Here is a 22675-nt window from a genome sequence, read left to right as displayed (position 1 = left end):
AAGTTGAAGTTCCGCATGGTTTCCCTGGTGACCATTATCCCTTCCCTGGATTCTGGAGACTGGTACGCCGCCCTCGACATGAAAGACGTGTACTTCCACATAGCGATTTACCCACCGCAGAGGCACTTCCTTCACTTTGTGATCAACCAACGACACTTCCAATTTACCATCCTCCCCTTCGGCCTATCCACGGCACCAAGAGTCTTTACAAAGTGTATGGCTGTCGTAGCTGCCTCGCTCCGTCAACATCGGATCCAAGTGTTTCCGTACCTCAACGACTGGCTCATTCGGGGTCTCTCCAAACTCCAAGTGCAATCTCATGTTCAGTTCACCCGGAACTTGTTCAGGCAGCTGGGCCTGCTGCTCAATATCAAAAAATCCACTTTGCAGCCGACGCAAAGAATAGACTTCATTGGAGCAGTCCTGGATTCACATGCCTGCTTCCAGTCCATGGTGAGCATTATCCACGGCCTCCAAAGCTTCCCGACCTCGACAGCACGCACGTGCCTCAGTCTACTGGGACACATGGCGTCTTACACCTTTGTGACCAGACATGCCAGACTATGCCTCCGTCCACCTCAGGCCTGGCTCTCAGTGTACCATCCAGGCCAGGACAATTTAGACAGTGCTCACAGTACCGATGGAAGTCTTAACCTCCCTGGTTTGATGGCTGAACCCCAACTCGGTATGCAGGGGGATGTCTTTCCATGCCCCACAGCCCTCCATAGTCCTAACCACGGATGTATCATCTCTGGGCTGGGGCGCTCACCTTGTGGACCTTTGACACACGGCCTTTGGTCCACACAAGAGATTACCCTTCACATTAACGTACGGGAACTGAGAGCTGTACGCCTAGCATGTCAGGTGTTCCATGAACACCTTCAGGGCCGTTGTGTCGCAGTCTTCACAGACAACACAACGGCCATGTTTTACATCAACAAGCAAGGGGGAGCGTGATCGTCCCCCCTGTCAGGAAGCCATTCAGCTGCGGGAATTCTGCATAGCCCACTCGATCGACCTGGTGGTGTTGTTTCTCCCGGGAGTCCAAAACACCTTGGCAGATCGCCTCAGCAGGTCCTTTCTGGCTCACGAGTTGTCAATTCGCCCGGACGTTATCCATTCAGTTTTCCAGAAGTGGGAGTTTCCCCACATAGACCTTTTTGCCTCTTGCGAGAATCGGAAGTGCCAGTTGTCCTGATCTCTCCAGGGGCGCTCCCCGGGCTCCCTATCAGATGCCTTCCTGATGCTGTGGAAAGACCACCTGTTCTACGCCTTTCCTCCATTCCCATTGGTCCACAAGCTCCTTCTCAAGTTACGCACAGACAAGGCCCGCTTAATCTTGATCACCCCGACATGGCCCAGGCAACATTGGTACACCACTCTCCTTGATCTGTTGGTGACCACAGCAATTTCACTCCCATTGTGGCCGGACCTGATCACTCAGGAGCACGGCCAACTGTGTCATCCTGACTTGCAATCCCTCCATCTCACACCATGCATGTTGCATGGCTAACTCAACCTGAGCTACATTGCTCCTGCTCGGTGTAGCTCGTACTCTTGGGTAGCAGAAAGCCCTCTACTAGGTCTACGTATCTGGCCAAGTGGAAACATTTCTCCTGCTGGTGTGACCTGAGCAATACTGCCCCCTGGAGGTGCCAGTACCTACTATCCTAGATTATCTCTTGTCCTTGAAACAGCAAAGCCTAGCAGTTTTATCCATCAGAGTACACCTAGCAGCAATTTCAGCCTTCCACCCAGGCAAAAATGGGTGCTCGGTTTTCTCCAATCCCATGGTCAGCAGATTCCTCAAGGGATCGGAACATCTGTACCCGCAAATTCGGCATCCGACCCCTATGTGGGACCTCAACCTGCTCCTGTCCAGACTCATGGGTGCCCCATTTGAACCGATGGCCACTTGCTCGCTCCCGTACCTCTCCTGGAAAACAGTATCAGATGGGTAGCCGTGTTAGTCTGGATCTGTAAAAGCAGCAAAGAGTCTTGTGGCACCTTATAGACTAACAGAGGTTCTGGAGCATGAGCTTTTGTGGGTGAATACCCACTTCGTCAGATGTATGACGAAGGACTCTTTGCTGCTTTTCCTGGAAAACAGCTGTCCTCGTCACCATCACTTCGGCAATACGTGTGTCGGAGCTTCGAGCACTCATGTCGGACTCACCGTATACGGTGTTTCAGAAGGACAAGGTACAGCTGCGACCACACCCTGCCTTCCTTCCTAAGGTGGTGTCTGCCTTCCTTGTCAACCAAGACATCTTCCTTTCGGTCTTCTATCCAAAGCCGCACTTTTCTTGATGAGAACAACAGCTTAATTCCCTAGACGTTCGCAGGGCCCTCGCCTTTTACATCGAACGAGCAAAACCTATTTGGAGGACAACCCAGCTGTTCGTAGCTGTGGCAGACCGGATGAAGAGCCTCCCTGTCTCCACACAGTGTATCTCTTCCTGGATTACATCATGCATCCATGTGTGCTATGACTTGGCTGAGGTCCCAACTACGCATCTTAGTGCCCGCTTTACTAGGGCTCAAGCCTCATCCTCCGCCTTCCTGGTTCATGTGCCCATACAGGAGATCTGTAGGGCAACAACTTTGGTCATGAGTACACACCTTCGCTTCGCATTATGCAATAGTGCAGCAGTCCAGGGGTGATGCTGCATTTGGTTCAGCAGTCCTTCACTCTGCGACATCTCACTCCGACCCCACCGCCTAGGTAAGACTTGGGAGTCACCTAATTGGAATCAATATGAGCAAGCACTTGAAGACGGTTACTTACCTTTGTAACTGTTGTTCTTTGAGATGTGTTGCTCATATCCATTCCAAACCTGCCCTCCTTCCCCTCTGTCGGAGTACCTGGCAAGAAGGAACTGAGCGGGTGCTGGGTCGGCAGGGGCATATATCCAGCGCCATAAGGGCGCCACTCCAGGGGGCACCTCAGCCGACCCACCAAGTCTTACTAGGGTAAAAATCTTCCAACGACAGTGCACGCAGCGCTCACACCTAATTGGAATGGATATGAGCAACACATCTCGAAGAAGAACAGTTACAAAGGTGAGTAACTGTCTTTTTTTATTGGCCTTTTCGTAAATAAATTCACTTTGAGGAATAAATGTAAAATATAACTTTCAGATTATGATATCTTAAAAGTATGAGAAGATTTTTTATAAGAAGGAACAGAGAGGATTATCTTTAAGCTAATTATCCACTTAATCAGTGTTGAATGTGCATTAAAGTTACACCATACATTTTGCCCTCAATATTCCAAAAAAACATAGCTTTTTAAAAAAGAACTGTGATATTATATTCTGCTGATCTTGAGTCGTTATTTATATTTATTGTTCAATTTTTGTATTATTACTGCATTTACTTGTACAGTGTTTCTATATAACTTTTTGTGGTAAATATAGTTATACAATATTTGCATTGTTCGTTCCACACAGTAAATTGCTGTCTATATATTCACTTTTGTTTATTTTCCCACAAAGGACTTGGCTAGAAGCTAAGGAATCTGTACAATTTAGAAGTTCCAGTGGGATAGATCTGCTTAAACTGAGCAGCCTGCAGACCATTTAAACTCTGCAGAAAAGTGAGAAACCTGGGCCATATAAACTCTGCAGAAAAGTGAGAAACCTGGGCCTTGTCATTCTGTGGGACACATGAATGCCTCAGGAAAGAATGCCTCCAGGCAGGAAGTTCTCTTCCACTGTGGAGCTTATCTCACTACCCTTACAGTTTTCTTTTCACTGAATAAATATAGTCATGGTGTAGAGGCATAACATGAAAATGTCAAAAATATTTTTAGAGTAAAAACAAATTCTGTACAGCTAACTACATATTTAATGAAGTTATTTGAGTCCTGGTCCCTATCTGTAGTCCACTGTGTGCGCATGTGCGCCATGTGCCCGGAGTCAGAGAATTCTTGAAAGCAGGGTCCATGCATGTGCCTTCACTGTGTTCGTGCCTCCAACCAAAGAGACAAAGGGCTGAGCGGACCAACTGTCTCTCCATTTCCTTCTTATGACTAGGTGGCTTGGGTCAGAACCTCCAGTGTCTGGAGCTTTGTCTTCCTTTATTCTTCAATCTGTAAATACATATGTAGATGTTTTTTGTAAATAGTTTTAGGATTTTATCCTATAGTTTTTAGCTAAATTTTATAGTTCAACAGTTAGATTATCAATCCCAGGGTATTCATTGGCTCCCCTCTTTCCCTTATTACGGGGACTGGACTTCAAAATCTGTGCTTTTTGCCAACACTCCTTCTCAGTCAACGTTGATCATCAATGCTGACTGCACTGCCTTGGGGAAGCTCACTTCGTGGCAAAGTGCAGTATCTACCATTCCTTCCATACTGATGAGGGGTAGGAACTTTGCCTTACCAAGCATTCAGTGGAGAAAGCTATGAGGCCTTAGTCAGACCCAGGCCACGAGACCACGCTGTGCTCAGCAAGGAGTGTGCCTTCTGCCATGAGGTCTGACTTAGGAGAGGGGGAATCTACTCTCACAGATCCCATATCGGGGTCTTGTTGGGAGCGCAGAGACCATTCCCGTAAACATCCAAGCTTCAAAAAAGTTAAATACAACTCTGCCTACATCGAGTTTTCCTGTACAGCCCTTGAGGACTTAAAATGTCCTAAGTCTCAGGGTGATGACATGAAGGCCTACAAGTCCAGGGCTCCATTTGTACCAGACTGCTGTCTTGTGGCAACAGTGCCTCCAGTACCAACTAAGCCTTAATGGGAACTGATGGCATCAATAAAAGGCAGCCATTGAGCACGTCAACCACCAACAGTACAGCTCTTCCTCACTCAACTGTGTCGCAAACTGTAACTATTCTGGCTCCATCAGTTCAGGTGGACAGGATCCCTTGCCACTCTAGTGAGAGCAAAGGCTTACACTCCTGATGTCATTTTTTCTCTCCTGGATCCCCAGTCTCCAGCACAGGAGGTGCATCTTATGGGAGAAGTCTGTCTGCCTTTCCATCGTCCAGCCACGGCTTCCCTCCAGGGGAGCCATCAGTTCTGCTGACGAATACGGAATCAACATTTTCTTTGTGAGGAGACTCTGAACCACCTGATGAACTGATGTTTCCTCCTCTGAGGCATAATTTCCCAGACAGGGGACCCGGACCTGGCTGGAATCAACATCCACCTCAGCACCTGTGTTGGAACTGTTGGTATGATAGGCCATGGGGACTTCCACAACCACCTTTTGACCTCTCTTACTGGCCATACTGGGGACCATGGGACCTGTACTAACCTGCAGAGTCTACAAGATCTAGTAGGGAGTCAATCAACCCCTCCTCTTGGAGAGGATAGTCGGAGCTTTTTTCTGACCCCATGGAAAAGGAAGGAAAGATAGGAATAAATGGTCAGTTTTCACAGTGAAGAGAGATAAATAGCGGGGTCCCCCAAGGACATGTGCTGGGACCAGTGCTGTTCAACACATTCAGAAATGATCTGGAAAAAGGAACAGTGAGGTGGCAAAATTTGCAGATGATACAAAATTACTCAAGATAGTTAAGTCCAAAGCTGAGACTGCAAAGAATTACAGAGGGATCTCACAGAACTGAGTGACTGGGCAGCAAAATGGCAAATGGAATTCAGTGTTGATTAGTGAAAAGCAATGCACATTGGAAAACACATAATCCCAGCTACACATAAAAATGATGGGGTCTAAATTAGCTATTACCACTCAAGAAAAAGATCTTGGAATCATCATGGCTAATTCTCTGAAAACATCTGCTCAGTGCATACCAGCAGTCAAAAAGGCTAAAAGAATGTTAGGAACCATTAGAAAAGGGATGGATAATAAGACAGAAAATATCATAATGTCACTACATAAATCCATTATATGCCAACATTTTGAAATTCTGGTGGGGTGGAGGGTGAGAGAGAGAGAGAAAGAATTAGAAAAAAGTACAGAAAAGGGCAACAAAAATTATTAGGGGTATGAAACAGCTTCTGTATGAGGAGAGATTTAAAAAATTGGGACACTCTTCAGCTTGGAAAAGAGATGACTATGGGGAGATATGATAGCAGTCTATAAAATCATGACTAGTGTGGACAAAGTGAATAGAGAAGTATTATTTATCCCTCCAATTTACACATGAACCAGGGTTCGCCCAATGAAATTAATAGGCAGCAGGTTTAAAAACAAACATAAGGAAGTATTTCTTCACACAACGCACATTCAGCCTATGAAACTTGTTTCCAGGGGATGTTGTGAGGGTCAAAACTATAATTGCATTCAAAAGAAGAATTAGATAAGTTCATGGAGGATAGATCCATCAATTGCTATTGGCTAAGATGTTCAGAGATGCAACCTCATATTCTGGGTGTCCCTAAAGCTCTGACTGCCAGAAGCTGGGATTGGACAACAGAGGATGGATCACTTGATAGGTTGCCCTGTTTGTTCATTCCTTCTAAAGCATCTGGCATTGGCCGTTGTCGGAAGACAGGATACCAGGCTAGATGGACCACTAGTCTAACCTGATATGGCCATTCTTATGTTCTTAAGAAGATTATGAGCTGGATCCACCAGTTTCACTGGTACTGAGAGACTGTCCTCATCATCGCCGGATGAAGCAGTTGCTCCAGTAACACCACGTACACACCCTTCCCCGGTAACGACAAGCAATTCCAGGAACTGTTATGTAGGGTTCCATGTGAGCTACCAATGTCCCTTGAGGAAGTTCAGGATCCTCAACATAAATTACTGGACATCATCCAATTCTCTGGATCCAGCTGAATAGTGCTTCATTGGAACAAGTTAGAAAAGTCTGGCATACCCCAGCCACTTGTGCTCCTACCCCTAAGGGCAGAAAATACTATTTTGTCCCAGCCAAAGAGGTGATATTTCTCATTTATCTTCATGCTCCTAACTGTGGTTGCTCAATCTGCCATGAAGAGATCTAGATAGCAACATCCTAGATCTACTCTGGTTGACAAAGAGGGTAAAAGACACAATTTATTGGGAAGAAAGTTCTTCATTTCTAGCCCTCAATTCTCAATAGCCAGCTACCAAGCACTGATGACTAAGTATGCATACCTGAACTATTCCGAATTCACGAACTTCATTGACTAGTTTGAACAGTAGGATAGAGCTCAATTCAGGCTCTCCTTGAGAAAAGCAAGTTGGTTGATGGGACCGCTCTTCAATCAGCGGGTTACTGCTATTGTGGCTACTGCTGTTGTGATGTGCTGTGAATCAGCTGTGCACTTGGGGTTTCCAGGGAGGTCCAGGACACCATGGCGGACTTGCCCTTTAACAAAACTCATCTTTTTAAATCAAAAGAGAGATGAGTCCTTATACATTCTAAAGGATTCTAGGCCCACCTTCCACTCCTTGGGAATATTTACACTTGCCCTAAAGAAAAAATTTCACAGGCAACCGTAGACCAACACCTCAATAATTTTACCATCAGTGGTTTTGTGAGCTGCCCTGTAAGAGGCAGAGGGTTGAGAAGTCCTGTTTCCTTTCCCCTCTGGTGGCAATATAATTAATCCAATCCCAGCACCCAGGTAAATGATATGTTTGATGGGAGGTTGAGTGCTGCAGACCAATGATGCCACCACCTGCCGATTCCCAGATACTCTTTGGGGGTTGCCTAGCCCTCTTTTTCCACATCTGAAGTGCAATAACAACAGACAAGGGGGTACTAAATATCCATTCTGGCTATGCAATTTAATTTACCTCCCTGCCCCCTCCAAAGCCAGGGAGACCCTTAGGGCCATTCTTGTGAGGAGATTCTAAAACAAGAAGTAGAATCCCTGTTATAGTGAGAAGCAACAGAGCCAGTACTTGCTCAATACTAAAGAAAGAGTTTTTACGAAACATACTTCTTAGTACCCAAAAAGAAGGGTAGCTGGAGACCTAACCTTGATCTCCGCCATCTCAACTGCTTTATTCACAAACTGAAATTTTGCATGGTCACATTGGTATCTATAATCCCATCCCTGTGTGGAAGTAGAGAAAGAACTGACAGGGATTTGTAGGGGATATTAATGCATGACAACTTTTGTTAGCAAGAGATAAATTACTGTAATTTTAATAACGTGAGATTTGTAGAAGCAAGAATTGTGTGAGGCGAGTAGAAAAGAGCTGTGTGAGAAGTTGTTTGACTTTGTGTAGATAATGTATAGATAATACGAAATGTAGACTGGAGTTTTTTAAGTGAGAAAAACAAGATATTAGGATGACCTGTATATAAACAAAATGCAGCTGTTGCTTATTATTGTTTGTAATAAAAGTATAAATGCTTGCTGTAATTGTTTGCCTGTTGAGAGACCTGTTTAGGAAGGGGAGACCTTATGTTTTAGTGCATTTTTTTTTGCTGTAGCTGCTAAACAGAATAAAGTATTTGACTTTGCTGTATTTAATTAAAAAGTGAGAACTATCAATTAAAAAAAAAGGGGAAGGCTTGTGGTTTACAGCTCTCATTATGAAGGACCTTTACCTCAATCACAGACGTTTTCTCATACTCATAGTGGGCTCCAACCATTTTCAATACAGAGAGCTCCCATTCAGCCTTGCTTCTGGAAATGTCCAAACAGAACTTTTTTTGCTAGTAAGGAAACCTACTCCTCAGTGGGACTTCACCCTTGTTCTTTTGGTGCTCACTAAGCCTCCCTTCAAACTACTAGCTACATGTTCCATGTTTCTCCTGTCCATAAAAGTTGCATTTCTGTTAGCCATCACCTGAGTCAGGAGGGTGGATGAGCTTGGAGCACTGAAGGTAGATCCACTTTACACCATGTTCCATAGAGGCAAAGTTTCATTATGTTTACATCTTAAGTTCACCCTCAAAGTAGCTTTGGAGTGTCACATAAACCAGTCAATCCACCTACCTGTGTTTTTTATTAAACTAAATGCATCTGAAGAAGAGAGGAGACTTCATTCCTTTGCTTGCAATGAACCTTAGACCTTTTTCTGCAAAGGTCAAAGCCAGTCAGAAAATCTCCTAGATTGTTTATCGCTGTAGCAGAAAGAGTTCAAGGTCAACCTGTATGCTCTCAGAGAATCTGTAAATGGATCTTGTTCTCTATCTTACTCTTTCAGCTGTGTAATCTTCCTCCCCTTTATGGGGTTGAGAGCTCATTTTACAAAAGAACAAGTGACATCAATGGAATAACTTCAAGAAGTACCTCTACTTGACATTTGCAAAGCAGCTACATGGAGTTCCTTCTGCACGTTTGTGAGACATTATGCTTTAGTACAGAACTCCACTGATGCAGCCTTTGGCATGGTAGTCCTTCAACTGGCTGTGCTGCCTGCATCCTCACACCCTCCTCCTACTTGAGTACTGCTTGTCATCAGTCATCCACAGTGGAATACACACAGGGACCAGCACTTGAAGGAGAAGAGAAAGTTACTTTAATTTGAGATGTGTGGTCCCTGTGTGTATTCCACTGCCTGCCCTCCTTTTCTGCTTCAGATCATGTATCAGGATTCCTGATACAGAAGGAACTGGAGAGGTGGTTGGTCTACTCCACCCTTTAGCTCCTCGGTTGGAGGCATGAGGAGAGTGAGGATCCATGCGCAGATCTGTGGACACTGCTTTCAAGAATTCTCTGATTGGGCACGTGGATCACCCATAGGGATCACACATCTTGAAGAACCTCCAGTTACTATAAGGTAAATAACTTGCTCTTGCGTGTTCTCTGTCACAGTTACATATTTTTCTTCCTAGCAAACTTCAACAGCCATCCAGATCTTCAAGGTCCTTTAATGAGATGTTTGCAGCATCTCCATCGCCTCAGAGCCCAACCCACAGCATTGATTGGACTTTCAACCAGGTACAGTATAATATTGACATAAATTGAATGGTAATTTGGTCATACAGGGTTGTTTCCTTTTCTTCTAAGCAGTAACATTGACTGGTTAGATCATATTATCAGTGAGGTTGAAATTGAGACTAAATTTCCGATGGCAATTGGAAGCCAAATTTAACATCCTCAGGGGAGAGGATGGAGACCCACTGTTCTTGCTTCTGTTTTTGTTTTAATTTTACATTTGTTGCTCTTTTTTAGAAACACTATAATGTCCTGATTTTTTTAAAAAGTTGTGTGTGCTCCTATCACATTTTTGGACACTAGATAAATTCCTCTTTCTGGCATTTTTAAAAAGATAATATTAGGGTTTTATTATTTCTAACTGAAACAGATAGTAAGAAGGGCCAGATACAGAGAGAACCATGATAGTATCAACAAGTTTTGTTCTTTGATTACAGACAGTAAGACACAAATGAACATCTTTCAGTGAGCTGATTGGGTCACATAATCTGTTTTAATTAGCAGGTAACTAGCAGCCTTTGCCTGTTGCTAAATTTGAACCTGTCTGATAGATCCTTTTTAATTCAGGCTTAATTCTACACAAAAATCTGAAGGTGAAATTTAAGACTGTGGACACATTAGTAGTTTGACTATATATTTCTTTTCAAGAATGTTAGAGTTACAAAAAAAAATCAACATCCTAAAATGTTAGAAGCCCATGAAATGCAGAATTGTGTGTTTGTCACAGAAGTCAACAAACTAACACATCTTTCATATATTATTTTCATTTTATTACATACATTGAAAAATTGACAATTTACAAATGATCTGCCAAATTGTCTATTTTTATTTTCATTTTAATTGTATTTTGAAGGTTTTAGTCCATCCTTTTGTAGAAGTTTCTTTTCAGCGAACAGTCTGCAGGACAACAGCAGCAGAGGGGCCAAACCCCAACTGGAATGAGGAACTTGAACTTCCATTTAGGTATGAGTAAATGAAAACAAGTTATTGGTTTTGAGCTTCACAGTATGTCCTTGAATAACATTCTTGTTTGAGTGTGTAAATGAATGTAAAGTTTAATATAGTACAGGTTTGCTGTATTCTTTATAAATCACTAATATTTTATTTTGATAGAGCTCCTAATGGTGACTACAGCACCACAAGTTTGCAATCAGTGAAGGATGAAGTGTTCATTAACATTTTTGATGAAGTACTCTATGATGTCTTAGAGGTGAGCTTGGCGTCTGAAGGACCATTATGACATTAAAGTCAGTGTTTTTGATATTAAGAACATCACTGAATATTATGTTTGTTTCTCCAAAAATAATCACAAGAGTAACCAGTAAGATTATATATATAAATTATCATAGAATAGAACACTAGTCTTATGAACAACCAGTTATTTGAACCATTTTTCCTGATGAGAGGGAAAAAATCTCATGACAAAAACGATGTTGATGAAGAACAAGTTGACATCTATTCACATTCGAATGCCTTCAGTGCATTTGAAATTGCTTTGAAGTGGTTTGAAGGATGAGAAGAAAGCAACATGCTGCACCATGATGCAACCTATACATTGAACCTATTGTAATTTTGAGATGATCAGTGGTATGAACTTTTTGATTTTATGATCTCCTCCATCCCCAGTTAGTTCATAAAATAGGGGTTCTACTGTAATATATTTATTATATTATACTTTCATGTTCGTGTCATGAACTTTCACTGTTACATCCTTCATCCTCCCATGCTCCTTTCCTTTTCTCATTGTTGTCATTCCTAGCTATGTTATGTCCAATCTAGATTGTAAGATCCGTGTTCCATTGTATTGTCACTCCACCTGAATAAAGCAGTGCTGTGCACGGTCCAGGTACTCAATCTGTTTTCTGCTGCCTAAGGTTTGAGCTTGTGTGTGTAGTCAATAATATGCGCTGACTGCAGTGACAAAAATGAGGATTTTACTGCTTTTTAAACCTGGTAGCAGTGTAGAGCCAACATAGATAATGGAGAGTAAACTGGATTTTATATCTTCTTGTTCATTATCGGAAGTATTTGCTAAATTCCATTCCAAGTTATACTTGTCTAAACCCATGGAAGGGGGTGGATTTCCCACATCTGGTGCTTTGTTGTTTGTTTGATTTTTGTGTGTGTGTGTGTTTTGTCTGATTTTAGATTGCAAGTTCTTTGGGGCAGGATCTATGTGTTTCTATTTGTTTTGCATTGCGCCTTCATTTTTAGGCACTAGATAAATAATAACAAATAATGGTAGTAATTAAGATGGAATTTTCAAAAGCTCTCAGCTGTGGCCTAATTCTGCTTCTACTTAAATCAGTCAGAGTTTTACTGTTGAATTCAATGGGAATAGAATGATGCCAATGCTCAGCACTTTTAAAAAAATCTCAGGCAAAAAATATTAAATGCACAAATGTCACAGAGGGAAGAATTTGGTCTGCAAAACTTTTATTGCAGGGGATGAAGCATGAGAAGGAAGGATCCCAGCTTGACTTTCAGATCACAGGCTGAATTTGCAGAGCTGGCATTTGGAACAATATCATCTTTTTACTTGTATATTGATCATGTTTGATATGGAAATCATTGAATGACAACATGAACCCATATGTTAGCTCAATACAGATTTATTAAGAACTAATGTAACAGTGTCCTTGATGGGTTAGGTTGCCTAGTGGTTAGCGTACCAAATACCCCCCTTCTAAGTCTTTCAGTCCAGGTTCTTCTTTACTTAGAGACATGGTGAAGAGTACAGGTGGCTCGTGTCCCTACTGAGGCAGTGGTAGGGGAGCCTGGGCCCACTCACTCCACCAGGCTCCAACTCAGGGCTCTAGGAGAGTCAACAGTATCTGGCCCCCCAAGGTGCCCTCTCAGTTACCCTCCTGGGTCATTTCATGCTACTGCTTTTGTCTCCCAGCTTTCAGCCCCAGATAAGATAGAAAGAAAAATTAAAGGTAGCCATACCATCAGTGCCAACCAGGCTCAACATATAGTCTCACATTCCTCAGGGAGGCTTCTCTGGTGCCCATGTCAGGAGCTTTCCAGGTAGGTCTGTCCTCCTCCCTAGCCATTCCCCTTCTGAGCTGAGTTCCTCCCTTTTCAATCCCTTCTTCAGTTGGAGCATGCTCTTCAGGGTTGGAGAGACAGGGCTACTTGGGCCCAATACTGTCCTTTAACTCCTTCCAGCCCATTGTGGGGTTTGCATACGCCATCACAGCTAGATTTTGAAGTAGGCCTGGACATTTAAATGTCCATATCACTGGATGAGCACACACAAATTGGGTGCATGAAGATAGCTAATTATACGTCTCTGTTTAATATACAGTACTTGTGCCTTGTTTTGTATAAGCAAAAACGTGTTCTTCTATAGAAGTTGGAAATCAAGGCCAAAATTAACGTGCTTGATCTTCAATTAAAAAAGTATGCATGCACTCAGGGTGGATGTAGCTTCCTGATTCAATAGGGGCACTATACTAAACTTTTCTTGGACATGATTTTGACTTGTAGTTAAGGGGAGCACTGGCCACCCACAGCAGCACCCTGTGCCTTGGCACTGCAACCCTAATTCTATCCTAGTGCAGGGTGAAGCCCTGGGAAAGAAGGGGAGGGGTGCTTGAATGTGAGTTCATCCTGCACTCTCACACCAACGGCAGCTCTTGTCCTGCAGAGTTGGGCCAGGCTGCCAGCTCCATGTATTGTAACCTGGTGCACAAGGTCACAGTACCGCTCAGGTTTGATCCAACTGTCAGCGGGGAGGGTCAAATTTGAGTCAGTGGCACTGCAACTTGGCACACGGGGTCACAACACCACTCAAGTTTGGCATTCTTCGTTTCATTATTTCTGTGGGTGCTGATGAACCCAGGGACTCACACTAAACCTGCCCTGGCACACACACTTTGCAAACACAGTTGTGTGTGCATACCCAGATCTGTATCTCCTTTGTACCTATTCAACCTGATATCCACCTACAAGGTACACACAGGGCTAGTTATTTGTCTGTCTAAACAAGTGTAAATCTGTGATTTTACTTTTAAGGGAACATGAATGTGCAGTTTTACAAAGCAACATCTCTTGTTATCTCCTCTGCCCACTTTTCTGTTTTATTATTCACATATCTTCTCAACTGCTCAGTCCAGAAAGCTTTTTTTAATACAATTGAATCTTTTTTATTACAGGACTGCGGCTTAATGTGCTTTGCTTAGGCAACCCCCTAAAGTTAATACAGTTCTGTGCTGGCACAGGGGTCCTCTTGCACAGGGCTCATTACAAGTCTAGGGCCTTGGAACATAAGCTCATTGTAGCAATGGCCATTCCTTCTTTTGTGTTTGCTCAGTGTCGAGCACATTTGGATGCTTCAAGAAACAAATTATTATCTTAATATTTTAACCAGTATTTGTAACAATTTAATAAAAAAAATCTATTACTAGTTAGAAATTTTAATAACTTGATTAAGCCATTGAGAAAGTTTAAGACACTTAAAGGGAATGAAGTCTGCTTGTAAATTTGTGTACACTGTATTGTTATAATACCTATTTTGCAATTTTTTTCTAGGATGATCATGAAAGAGGAAGTGGAATCCACACTCATGTTGAGAGACATTGGCTGGGATCTGTTCGGATTCCGTTTTCTACCATATACTTTCAAACAAGGGTAAGTATCAGTAAACTGGAGTATGAATTATAGGTTTGGAAGATGCCTGTAGTAGAACATCTGATCTGTCTCCTATAGTTTTGACAACATTGATGTCATTGCCTCTGAACTATACCTGTTATATAAGAGTCTTATCTTGCATTTAATATCTCCAGGGAGCTATCATGTAAGTCCTGACAAGACAATACAACTGCTCTGTCAATCCTATGTCAACAAACAGGGTAGAGCAAGAGCATCTCCTCTCTGTCAGGAGGCAGTTCATTTGTGTGATTGGTATATACAGAATCAAGTTACTCCATAGCTCTTCACCTACCAAACATTCAGAAAAACCCATCAGATTGTCTCAGCAGGAAGTGCGCTATCAGTCACAAATGGGCTCTCAAAGATTCTGTCTTCCATCAAATCTTATTCAAGTGGGACTTCCCAGTGCAGACCTTTGTGCTACTAGCATGAACATGAAGTACCAACTGTATTGCTTCATTGGAGGGATTAGTCTGGGTTTCCTTTTGGATGCATTCCTGAATCCTTGGAAGAAGGACCTGATGTATGGTTTTCCACTGATTCCGCTACTCCCCACAGTCCTCAAAAGAGTGAGACAGAACAAAACCTTACTAATACTGATAACAACAGCATAGGTTTGACAGTTTTGGTACTTGGAACTGATGTGCCTGTCAATGCAGCCTCCAATCACACTTCCAAGGCATTATTTCTCAGGATCAGGGGCAGGTCTTTCACATGGATCCTTCATCTCTGCATCAGACAGCATGGATGTTAGCTGGCTGAGCATTATGGACAGAAGTTGCTCCTCTGAAGTGCAGGACATTCTAGTTTAAATCATGAAGGTCTTCTACAAGGCTGACATACAGATCCATGACTTACACCAGAGACTTCTGTTGCAGACCTTACCCCAAGTTCTTACCTAAAGCGGTTTCAGACTTTCACCTTCATGAGTCCATTCATCTTTTTCCCTAAACCTCACTCAAGTACTGGAGGCTTGACTTCACACACTTGGTGTGTTGAGGGTACTGTTTTACTACTTCCACAGAACAAAACCCTTTTTCAAGTCACTCAGACTTTTTGTAGGCTTTGGGAACAGGTCTAGAAGACTGGCCATTTCAAGCCAGAGTCTCTCAAAATGGGTGTCTATTTGCATAAAGATTTTCTGTGAGGTAACTAAATTACTACCCTCATATTAGAGCACTGTCAGCCAGCACTGAAGTTACCACTTCTGCATGCTTGAAGAATGTTCCTGTGCTCAGAGATTTAAAGGGTAACTACATGGAGATAAGTGCATGTGTTTATACGATTGCTCTCTGGTTTGGGCTGCTAGATCTGATGCCCAGGTTGGTACAGCAGCGCTGAAGCCGTATCTCTGATAGAACTTCTGCCAGCCGCTTTCTTGGGGAGATGACTACTACTCTATAGACAAGTACTCAAAGTAGAAAGAAAGTTATTTACAGTTTCTGTGATTCTTTAAAATGTTTTATTCATGTGGATCCCGTGACCTGCCTTCCTTCCCTGCTACTCCAGAATCCTTTAGCTTTGGAATTCTGTAATGGCGAAAGAACTACGAGACATTTGGGTCTACTTTGTCCTTTATGCCCTCAAGTGTGTGGAGTGAAAGAACATTCAGGGTTCAGGTGGGACCCAATGGACACTACTATCCAAAAGAATCGTATCTCATGCACATGGGATGCATGCACACTTTGAGTGGGATTCACATGAACGAAACATCTAGAAGAGCCACAGTTACTATAAAGGAAGTAACCAGTCTTTTGAGATGTCAGATTTTTGTCACAATCATTTTAAATACTGGTTTTTCACATGACACATATATATATTTCATAGAAATGTAGGACTGAAGAGACCTCGGTAGGTCATCTAGTCCAATCCCCTGCATTGAGGAAGGACTAAATATTATCTGGACCATCCCTGACACGTGTTTTTTTGTACTTTAAAACCTCTAATGACGTAGATCCCACAATCTACCTAGGTAGTTTTTCCCAGTGCTTAACCACACTTTACAGTGAAAAGTTTTTCTTAATGTCTAACCTACATCTCCCTTACTGCAATTTAAGCCCATGACTTCTTTTCCTGTCATCAGTGGGTAAGAACAATTTATCACCCTCATCTTTATAACAACCTTTTATGTACTTGAAGACTGTTATCATGTCCCCCTCAGTCTTCTCTTCTCCAGACTAAACAAACCCATTCTTTTCAGTCTTCCCTCATAGGTCATGTTTTCTAGACTTTTAATCATTTTTGTTGTTCTTCTCTGGACTCTCTTCAATTTGTCCACATCTTTCCCAAAGTAGTGCTCAGAACTGATTACAGTACACCAGTTGAGGCCTAATCAGTGCAGAGTAGAATAGAAGAAGAATTATTTCTGTCTTGCCTACAACATTCCTGCTAATACATCCCAGATTGATGTTTGCTCTTTTTTTTTTTTTGCAAGTGTTACATTGTTGACTTGTCCACTATAAACCCTAGATCTTTTGTACTCCAGCCTAAGCAGTCATTTCCCATTTTGTATTTGTGCAATTCATTATTCCTTCCTAAGTATAGAACTTTTCATTTGTCCCTTATTGAATTTCATCCTATTTGATTGCATGTCTTATGAAAGGAGACTCAAAGAACTTGGCTTGTTTAGCCTAAACAAAAGAAGGCTGAGGGAAGATATGATTGCTCTATATAAATATATCAGAGGAATAAATACCAGGGAGGGAGAAGAATTATTTAAGCTCAGTATCAATGTGGACAAAAGAACAAATGGATATAAACTGGCCATCAGGAAGTTTAGACTTAAAATTAGATAAGGTTTCTAGCCATCAGAGGAGTGAAGTTCTGGAACAGCCTTCCAAGGGGAGCAGTGGGGGCAAAAGACATCTCTGGCTTCAAGACTAAGCTTGATAAGTTTATGGAGAGAATGATATGATGGTATAGCCTAATTCTGGCAATTAATTGATCTTTGACTATTAGCAGTAAATATGTCCAATAGCCTGTGATGGGATGTTAGATGGGGTGGGATCCGAGTTACTACAGAGAATTCTTCCCTGGGTGTCTGTCTGGTGAGTCTTGCCCACATGCTGAGGGTTTAGCTGATCATCATATTTGGGGTCCAGAAGGAATTTTCCTCCAGGGCAGATGGGAAGAGGCCCTGGGTTTTTTTTGCCTTCCTCTGCAGCAGGAGGCATGGGTCACTTGCTGGAGGATTCTCTGCACCTTGAAGTCTTTAAACCACGAGTTGAGGACTTCGGTAGCTCAGACATAGGTTAGGGCAGTGGTTCTCAAACTAGGGCTGTCGCTTGTTCAGGGAAAGCCCCTGGCGGGCCGGGCTGGTTTGTTTACCTGCCGTGTCCACGGGTTCGGCCAATCGCGGCTCACACTGGCTGCGGTTCACCGCTCCAGGCCAATAGGGACCGCAGGAAGTGGTGCGGGCCGAGGGACGTCCTGGCCACCCTTCCTGCAGTCCTCATTGGCCTGGAGTGGCAAACCGCAGCCAGTGTAAGCCACAGTTAGCCAAATCTGCGGACATGGCAGGTAAACAAACCGGCCCGGCCCGCCAGGGGCTTTCCCTGAACAAGTGGCAGCCCTAGTTTGAGAACCACTGGGTTAGGGGTTTGATACAGGAGTGGGTAGGTGAGATTCTTTGTCCTGAGTTGTCCAGGAGGTCAGACTAGACGATCATAATGGTCCCTTCTGACCTTTAAGTCTTTGAGTCTATAATTAGACCATTTCTCCAGCTTGTCAATATAATTTTGATTTCTAATCCTATTCTCCAAACCATATGTACACCCTTCCCATCTTGGTATCATTTGCAAACTTAAAGTATACTCTTTATACCATTATCCAAGTAACTTATGAAGATATTGAATAGAACCAGATCCAGGACAGATCCCTGAAGGACCCCACTCGATATGTCCTTCCAGCTTGATTGTGAACCATTGATAAATACTCTTTGAGTATGGTTGTCCAGCGAGTTGTGCACCAACCTTATACTAGGTTTATTTAGGCTATATTTTTCTAGTTTGTTTATGAGAAGGTCATGTGAGACAGTATCAAAAGCCTTACTAAACTCGAGATATACCACATCTACTGCTTCCCTCTATCCACAAGGCTTGTTGCCCTATCAAAGAAGGATATTAAATTAGTTTGACATAATTTGTTCTTGATAAATCCATGTTGACTGTTACTTATTTTCTTTTACGTGCTTACCAATTGATTGTTTGGTCCATTGTCTTTCTAGGCACTTGAAATTAAGTTGACTGGTCTATAATTCTTTGGGTTGTTCTTATTCCGATTTTTAAAGATAGATACTATATTTGTCTTTTTACAGTCCTCAAGTATCTCTAGCATCCTCCACAAGTTCTCAAAGATAATCTCTAATGGCTCAGCGATCTCTTCAGACAGTTTCTTAAGTATTCTTGGATATATTTCATCTGGCCCTGCTGACGTGAAGATACCCAATATTTCTAAGTAATTCTTAACTTGTTCTTTTCTTATTTTAACCTTAGAGTCTACTCCATTTAAAATGATGTTCACTATGTTACTCATCCAGTCACTGCTAACTTTTTTGGTGAAAACTGAAACATTTAACACTTCAGCCATTGTTGCTCTTTCTGTTATTGCCTTTCCCTCCTCATTGAATAATGGGACTACTCTGACCTAGGTCGTCATCTACCTTCTCGTGTATTTGTAAAATGCTTTCTTGTTACGTTTTACATCCCTAGCAAGTTTAATCTTGTTTTGTGCCTTGACCTTTCTAATTATTCCTTCATATTTATATTGTTTTTTATATTCATAGTTTCTACTTTTTGTATGATTCTTGTTTGAGCTGCAGGTCACTGAAGATCTCTTGGTTAAGCTAGGGCGCCCTCTTACCATACTTCCTAGCTTTCCTAGGCATTGGTATAGTTTGCTCTTGTATGCCATTAATAATGTCTCTTTAAAAAACTGCCAATTCTCCTGAACTCTTTTTTTCCCATAGGATGTTACCTACTAGTTCTCTGATTTGCTAAAGTCTGCCTTCTCGAAGTCAGTTGTCTTTATTTTGCTGTTTTCCCTGCTACCATTCCTTAGAATCACGATCACTTTTACCCAAGCTGCCTTCTACCTTCAGATTCTCAACTAGTTCCTCTCTGTTTGTCAGAATCAAATCCAGAATGGTCTCTCTGCTAGTTGCTTCTCCACCTTCTGTTAAAAAAAAAAAAAAAGTTGTCTCCAGTACATTCTAAGTACTTGTTGGAAAATCTGTGCCCCGCTGTATTATTTTCCTAACACATGTCTCAGTAATTGAAGTCCCCCACCACCACCACGTTCTGGGTTTTGGATGATTTTATTAGTTGTTTAAAAAAAGCCTCATCCATCTCATGTTTTTGGTTAGATAGTCAATGGAAGACACCTACCATGACGACACCCTTGTTTTCTGACTCCTTTTATCCTTATCCAGAGACTTTCAACAGGTTAGCCAGTCTATGTCCAAAGATACTCTTCCCCTTCCATGATAGGTGGACCCCCATCTCTACTCAGCAGTCCTTCTCAGAACAGGATCCCTTGGCTGAGGAAGCTGAAGCCTTTTTGGTGACACCATTCACTTAGCCATGTATCTACCTCCAGAACATGTCTGTCTCAGCCAGGGCCCCTGCCCTTGACTGGAAGGATCGATGAGAATACCACCTGTGCTCCCAATTCCTTCACCCTCTTAGAGTCCTGTAGTCACTTCTCATCTGCTCAGGATCATGCCTTGCAGTATCACTATTGCCCACATGGAAGAGCAGGATGGGGTGGTAGTCAGAGGGCGGATGATCCTTGTCAGTCCTTCCATAATGTCTTGGATAATGGGCCCCTGGCAGGCAGCACACCTCCAAGGATGCCAGGTCAGGCCTCCAGATGGATGCCTTCGTCCTCCTTAGAAGGGAGTCACCTGCCATCACTACCCTATGTTTCTTCATAGGAGTGGTGGCCATGATCCTCCTTGCTTGGGGGTACATGGCTTCTCCTCCTCCACATTTGGAGGAGATTCCTCATCTCTTGTTGGCAGGGCAGCACAAGGGTATCTCTGTGGACAGTGGGTTGGAAGCAGGGTCAAGCAGCCAGGTTCCTCCCTGTGCAGAGCAGCAGTTTCCTCCTCCCCTGGTACTGCTATCTCAGCCTTTTCCAGCTGGCTTTCTTCCTCAAATGTGGAGGTCTCCAGGGCACCTTTTCAATTAATTCTTCCTGTACATGCATGCTCCTCACCCTTCTCCTGTAACTCTCGCACCTGCTTCCTGAGAGATTCTACCAGTGAGCACCTCTAACACTGGATGGTTTTCCCATCCTGATATTCTGTGACAAGAAAATGCAGACAACAGTCTCTGCAAATCCACGCCAGGACTTGGCTAGAAGCAACCATGGTTGGTTTCTCTGTCTGGATGCAGATGGAGGAGCAGTGTTGGCATTGGCAACACGGCCTTTTTGAATGCTAAAAGTTGATGAAGCATTTTTTTTTTTAAATTTTGAAATTATCATCATTATTGGTCATGAATGATTGATGTGTATGGATTAATATTTCTGTGTCTACTTCATAGATTGATGGCACATTTAAGATAGATATTCCTCCAGTACTCCTTGGCTACAGTAAAGAAAAGAACCTAGGAAATGAGAGAAGTTATGATTCTGTCCGAAGTCTGAGCGAGGGGTCCTACCTAACAGTGTTTATTACTATTGAACCACAGCTTATTCCTGGAGATCCAGTTCGAGAAAAGGTAACTAACAACTTTCAAATTTTGCTTTTGGTGCCATGATTCTTGATATGCATGTAAATAAGTAATTTTAATATGGTATGTAACATGGATACAGATCTTGACTGAGTTACACTGTAAAAGTGAAACAGGAGTTCTCAAACATAATTGCACTGCAACCCCCTTCTGACAACAAAGTTCTACGTGACCCTGAAGGGTGGCAGAGATAGAGCTCCACTGCCTCGGGTAGGAGGAGAGGGGGCTGCAGCCTGAGCCCCACCACCCTAAGAGTGGAGTTCGGGCTTTAGCTTCAGCCCTGGGTCCCAGCAAGTCTAATGCTGGCATTGGTGACCCCATTAAAATGGGGTTGCGACCCACTTTGGAGTCCCGAGCCACAGTTTGAGAACCTGCACTTGAATTAAACTTGATACAGTAATTTGTAACTGACCAGTATTAGTGTTTCTGAGCACTTGCATGCACTTTTTATATTTTAAAAGTAATGCTAAATCAGTTTTGTTTTTAAATTGTAATGAAATCTTTGCTTTCTGATTTATCTTTAACAGAATTGGGTTATTTTTAATAAATGGATACTCAAACACTCAGGCAAACTTGGGAGGTGCATTATATAGTAGATCTGAGTGAACAATTTGTGATGTATAATTTATTTAATAAATTTAATCTCTTTTTCTCTTTACAGACTATGTGCAAACAGATCTGATTTCTCTTATGTATTTTGTTGTTCATAATTACATGCCATTTTTTGAAAGTGTTATAATTTGAGCTGTCTTGCTTAGTTGAGATTGAACACATATTTCAGATGATTTTGTATGTTTTCCTCACCTAGATGAGGGTGACTCATCAGTTTTCTGGTTAAAATGCTCATTAAAAAATAAGTTTAATTTTCACATTCCATAAGTATTTGAACATACAAGCTTAACATTTGCTTCCCACAAGCATTCCTCCTAGTAAACCTTGATCACACAAGTATTTGGGGAAAGAGAACACAAAAGGGATGCAAAGTGAATTAATTCAAAACTTGCATTATTCACTGTTCACTAGTTATTATATTATGCCATTGTCATCTCCTGTCCTGTAAATCTCTTGAAGATATTTCTAAGTAGGAGGTTTTTTTTCATTCTTGACCTAGTTCTTTTACTTTTTTCACCAAACTAAAAGGACATGCTTGTGCAACAGCAGAAAAATCCTGTGTTCAAAAAACAACCCCTCTCCCAAAATCTCGTCACTTCTTGTACCCTTATGCAATTAATTCTCAGGGTATGTCTACACAGCAAAAGCTATCCAGGCATGGCCAAACTAGCTTAAATCCAGCTTGTAGGGGTAACAATGGCAGTAAGACAGCACAGCACAGGCTTCAGAGTGGGCTAGTGAGCTGACTACATACCTAAGGTGCATATGAGCATGTACTGCCCATGATACACTGTCTTCACTGCTACAATTATTCACATTAGCTGGATTCAGCCTAGTTTGGGTATGCTGTTTTGTGCACAGCTTTTGCTA

General features: G+C 42.4%; 1 protein-coding gene across 4 annotated transcripts in view; it reads left to right on the top strand.

The window, feature by feature from the left end:
- The window catches only part of CC2D2A (coiled-coil and C2 domain containing 2A), a 155467-nt gene that overhangs the window by 109157 nt on the left and 23635 nt on the right, over positions 1 to 22675 (top strand). For 3 of the 4 annotated variants that reach the window (XM_050947299.1, XM_050947302.1, XM_050947301.1), the window contains 5 exons: positions 9701 to 9806; positions 10657 to 10766; positions 10917 to 11013; positions 14340 to 14438; positions 21005 to 21181. In XM_050947299.1, coding sequence (XP_050803256.1) covers positions 9701 to 9806; positions 10657 to 10766; positions 10917 to 11013; positions 14340 to 14438; positions 21005 to 21181 — 589 coding nt within the window. Of the gene's footprint in view, positions 1 to 9700; positions 9807 to 10656; positions 10767 to 10916; positions 11014 to 14339; positions 14439 to 21004; positions 21182 to 21854; positions 22063 to 22675 lie in introns of those variants that run through there. The other variant, XM_050947303.1, reaches the window with a different exon arrangement.

This window comes from Gopherus flavomarginatus, chromosome 3 (genome assembly GCF_025201925.1).
Source record: "Gopherus flavomarginatus isolate rGopFla2 chromosome 3, rGopFla2.mat.asm, whole genome shotgun sequence".
NCBI classification, from domain to species: Eukaryota; Metazoa; Chordata; order Testudines; family Testudinidae; genus Gopherus; species Gopherus flavomarginatus.
This window is presented reverse-complemented; position numbering and strand designations above follow the sequence as displayed.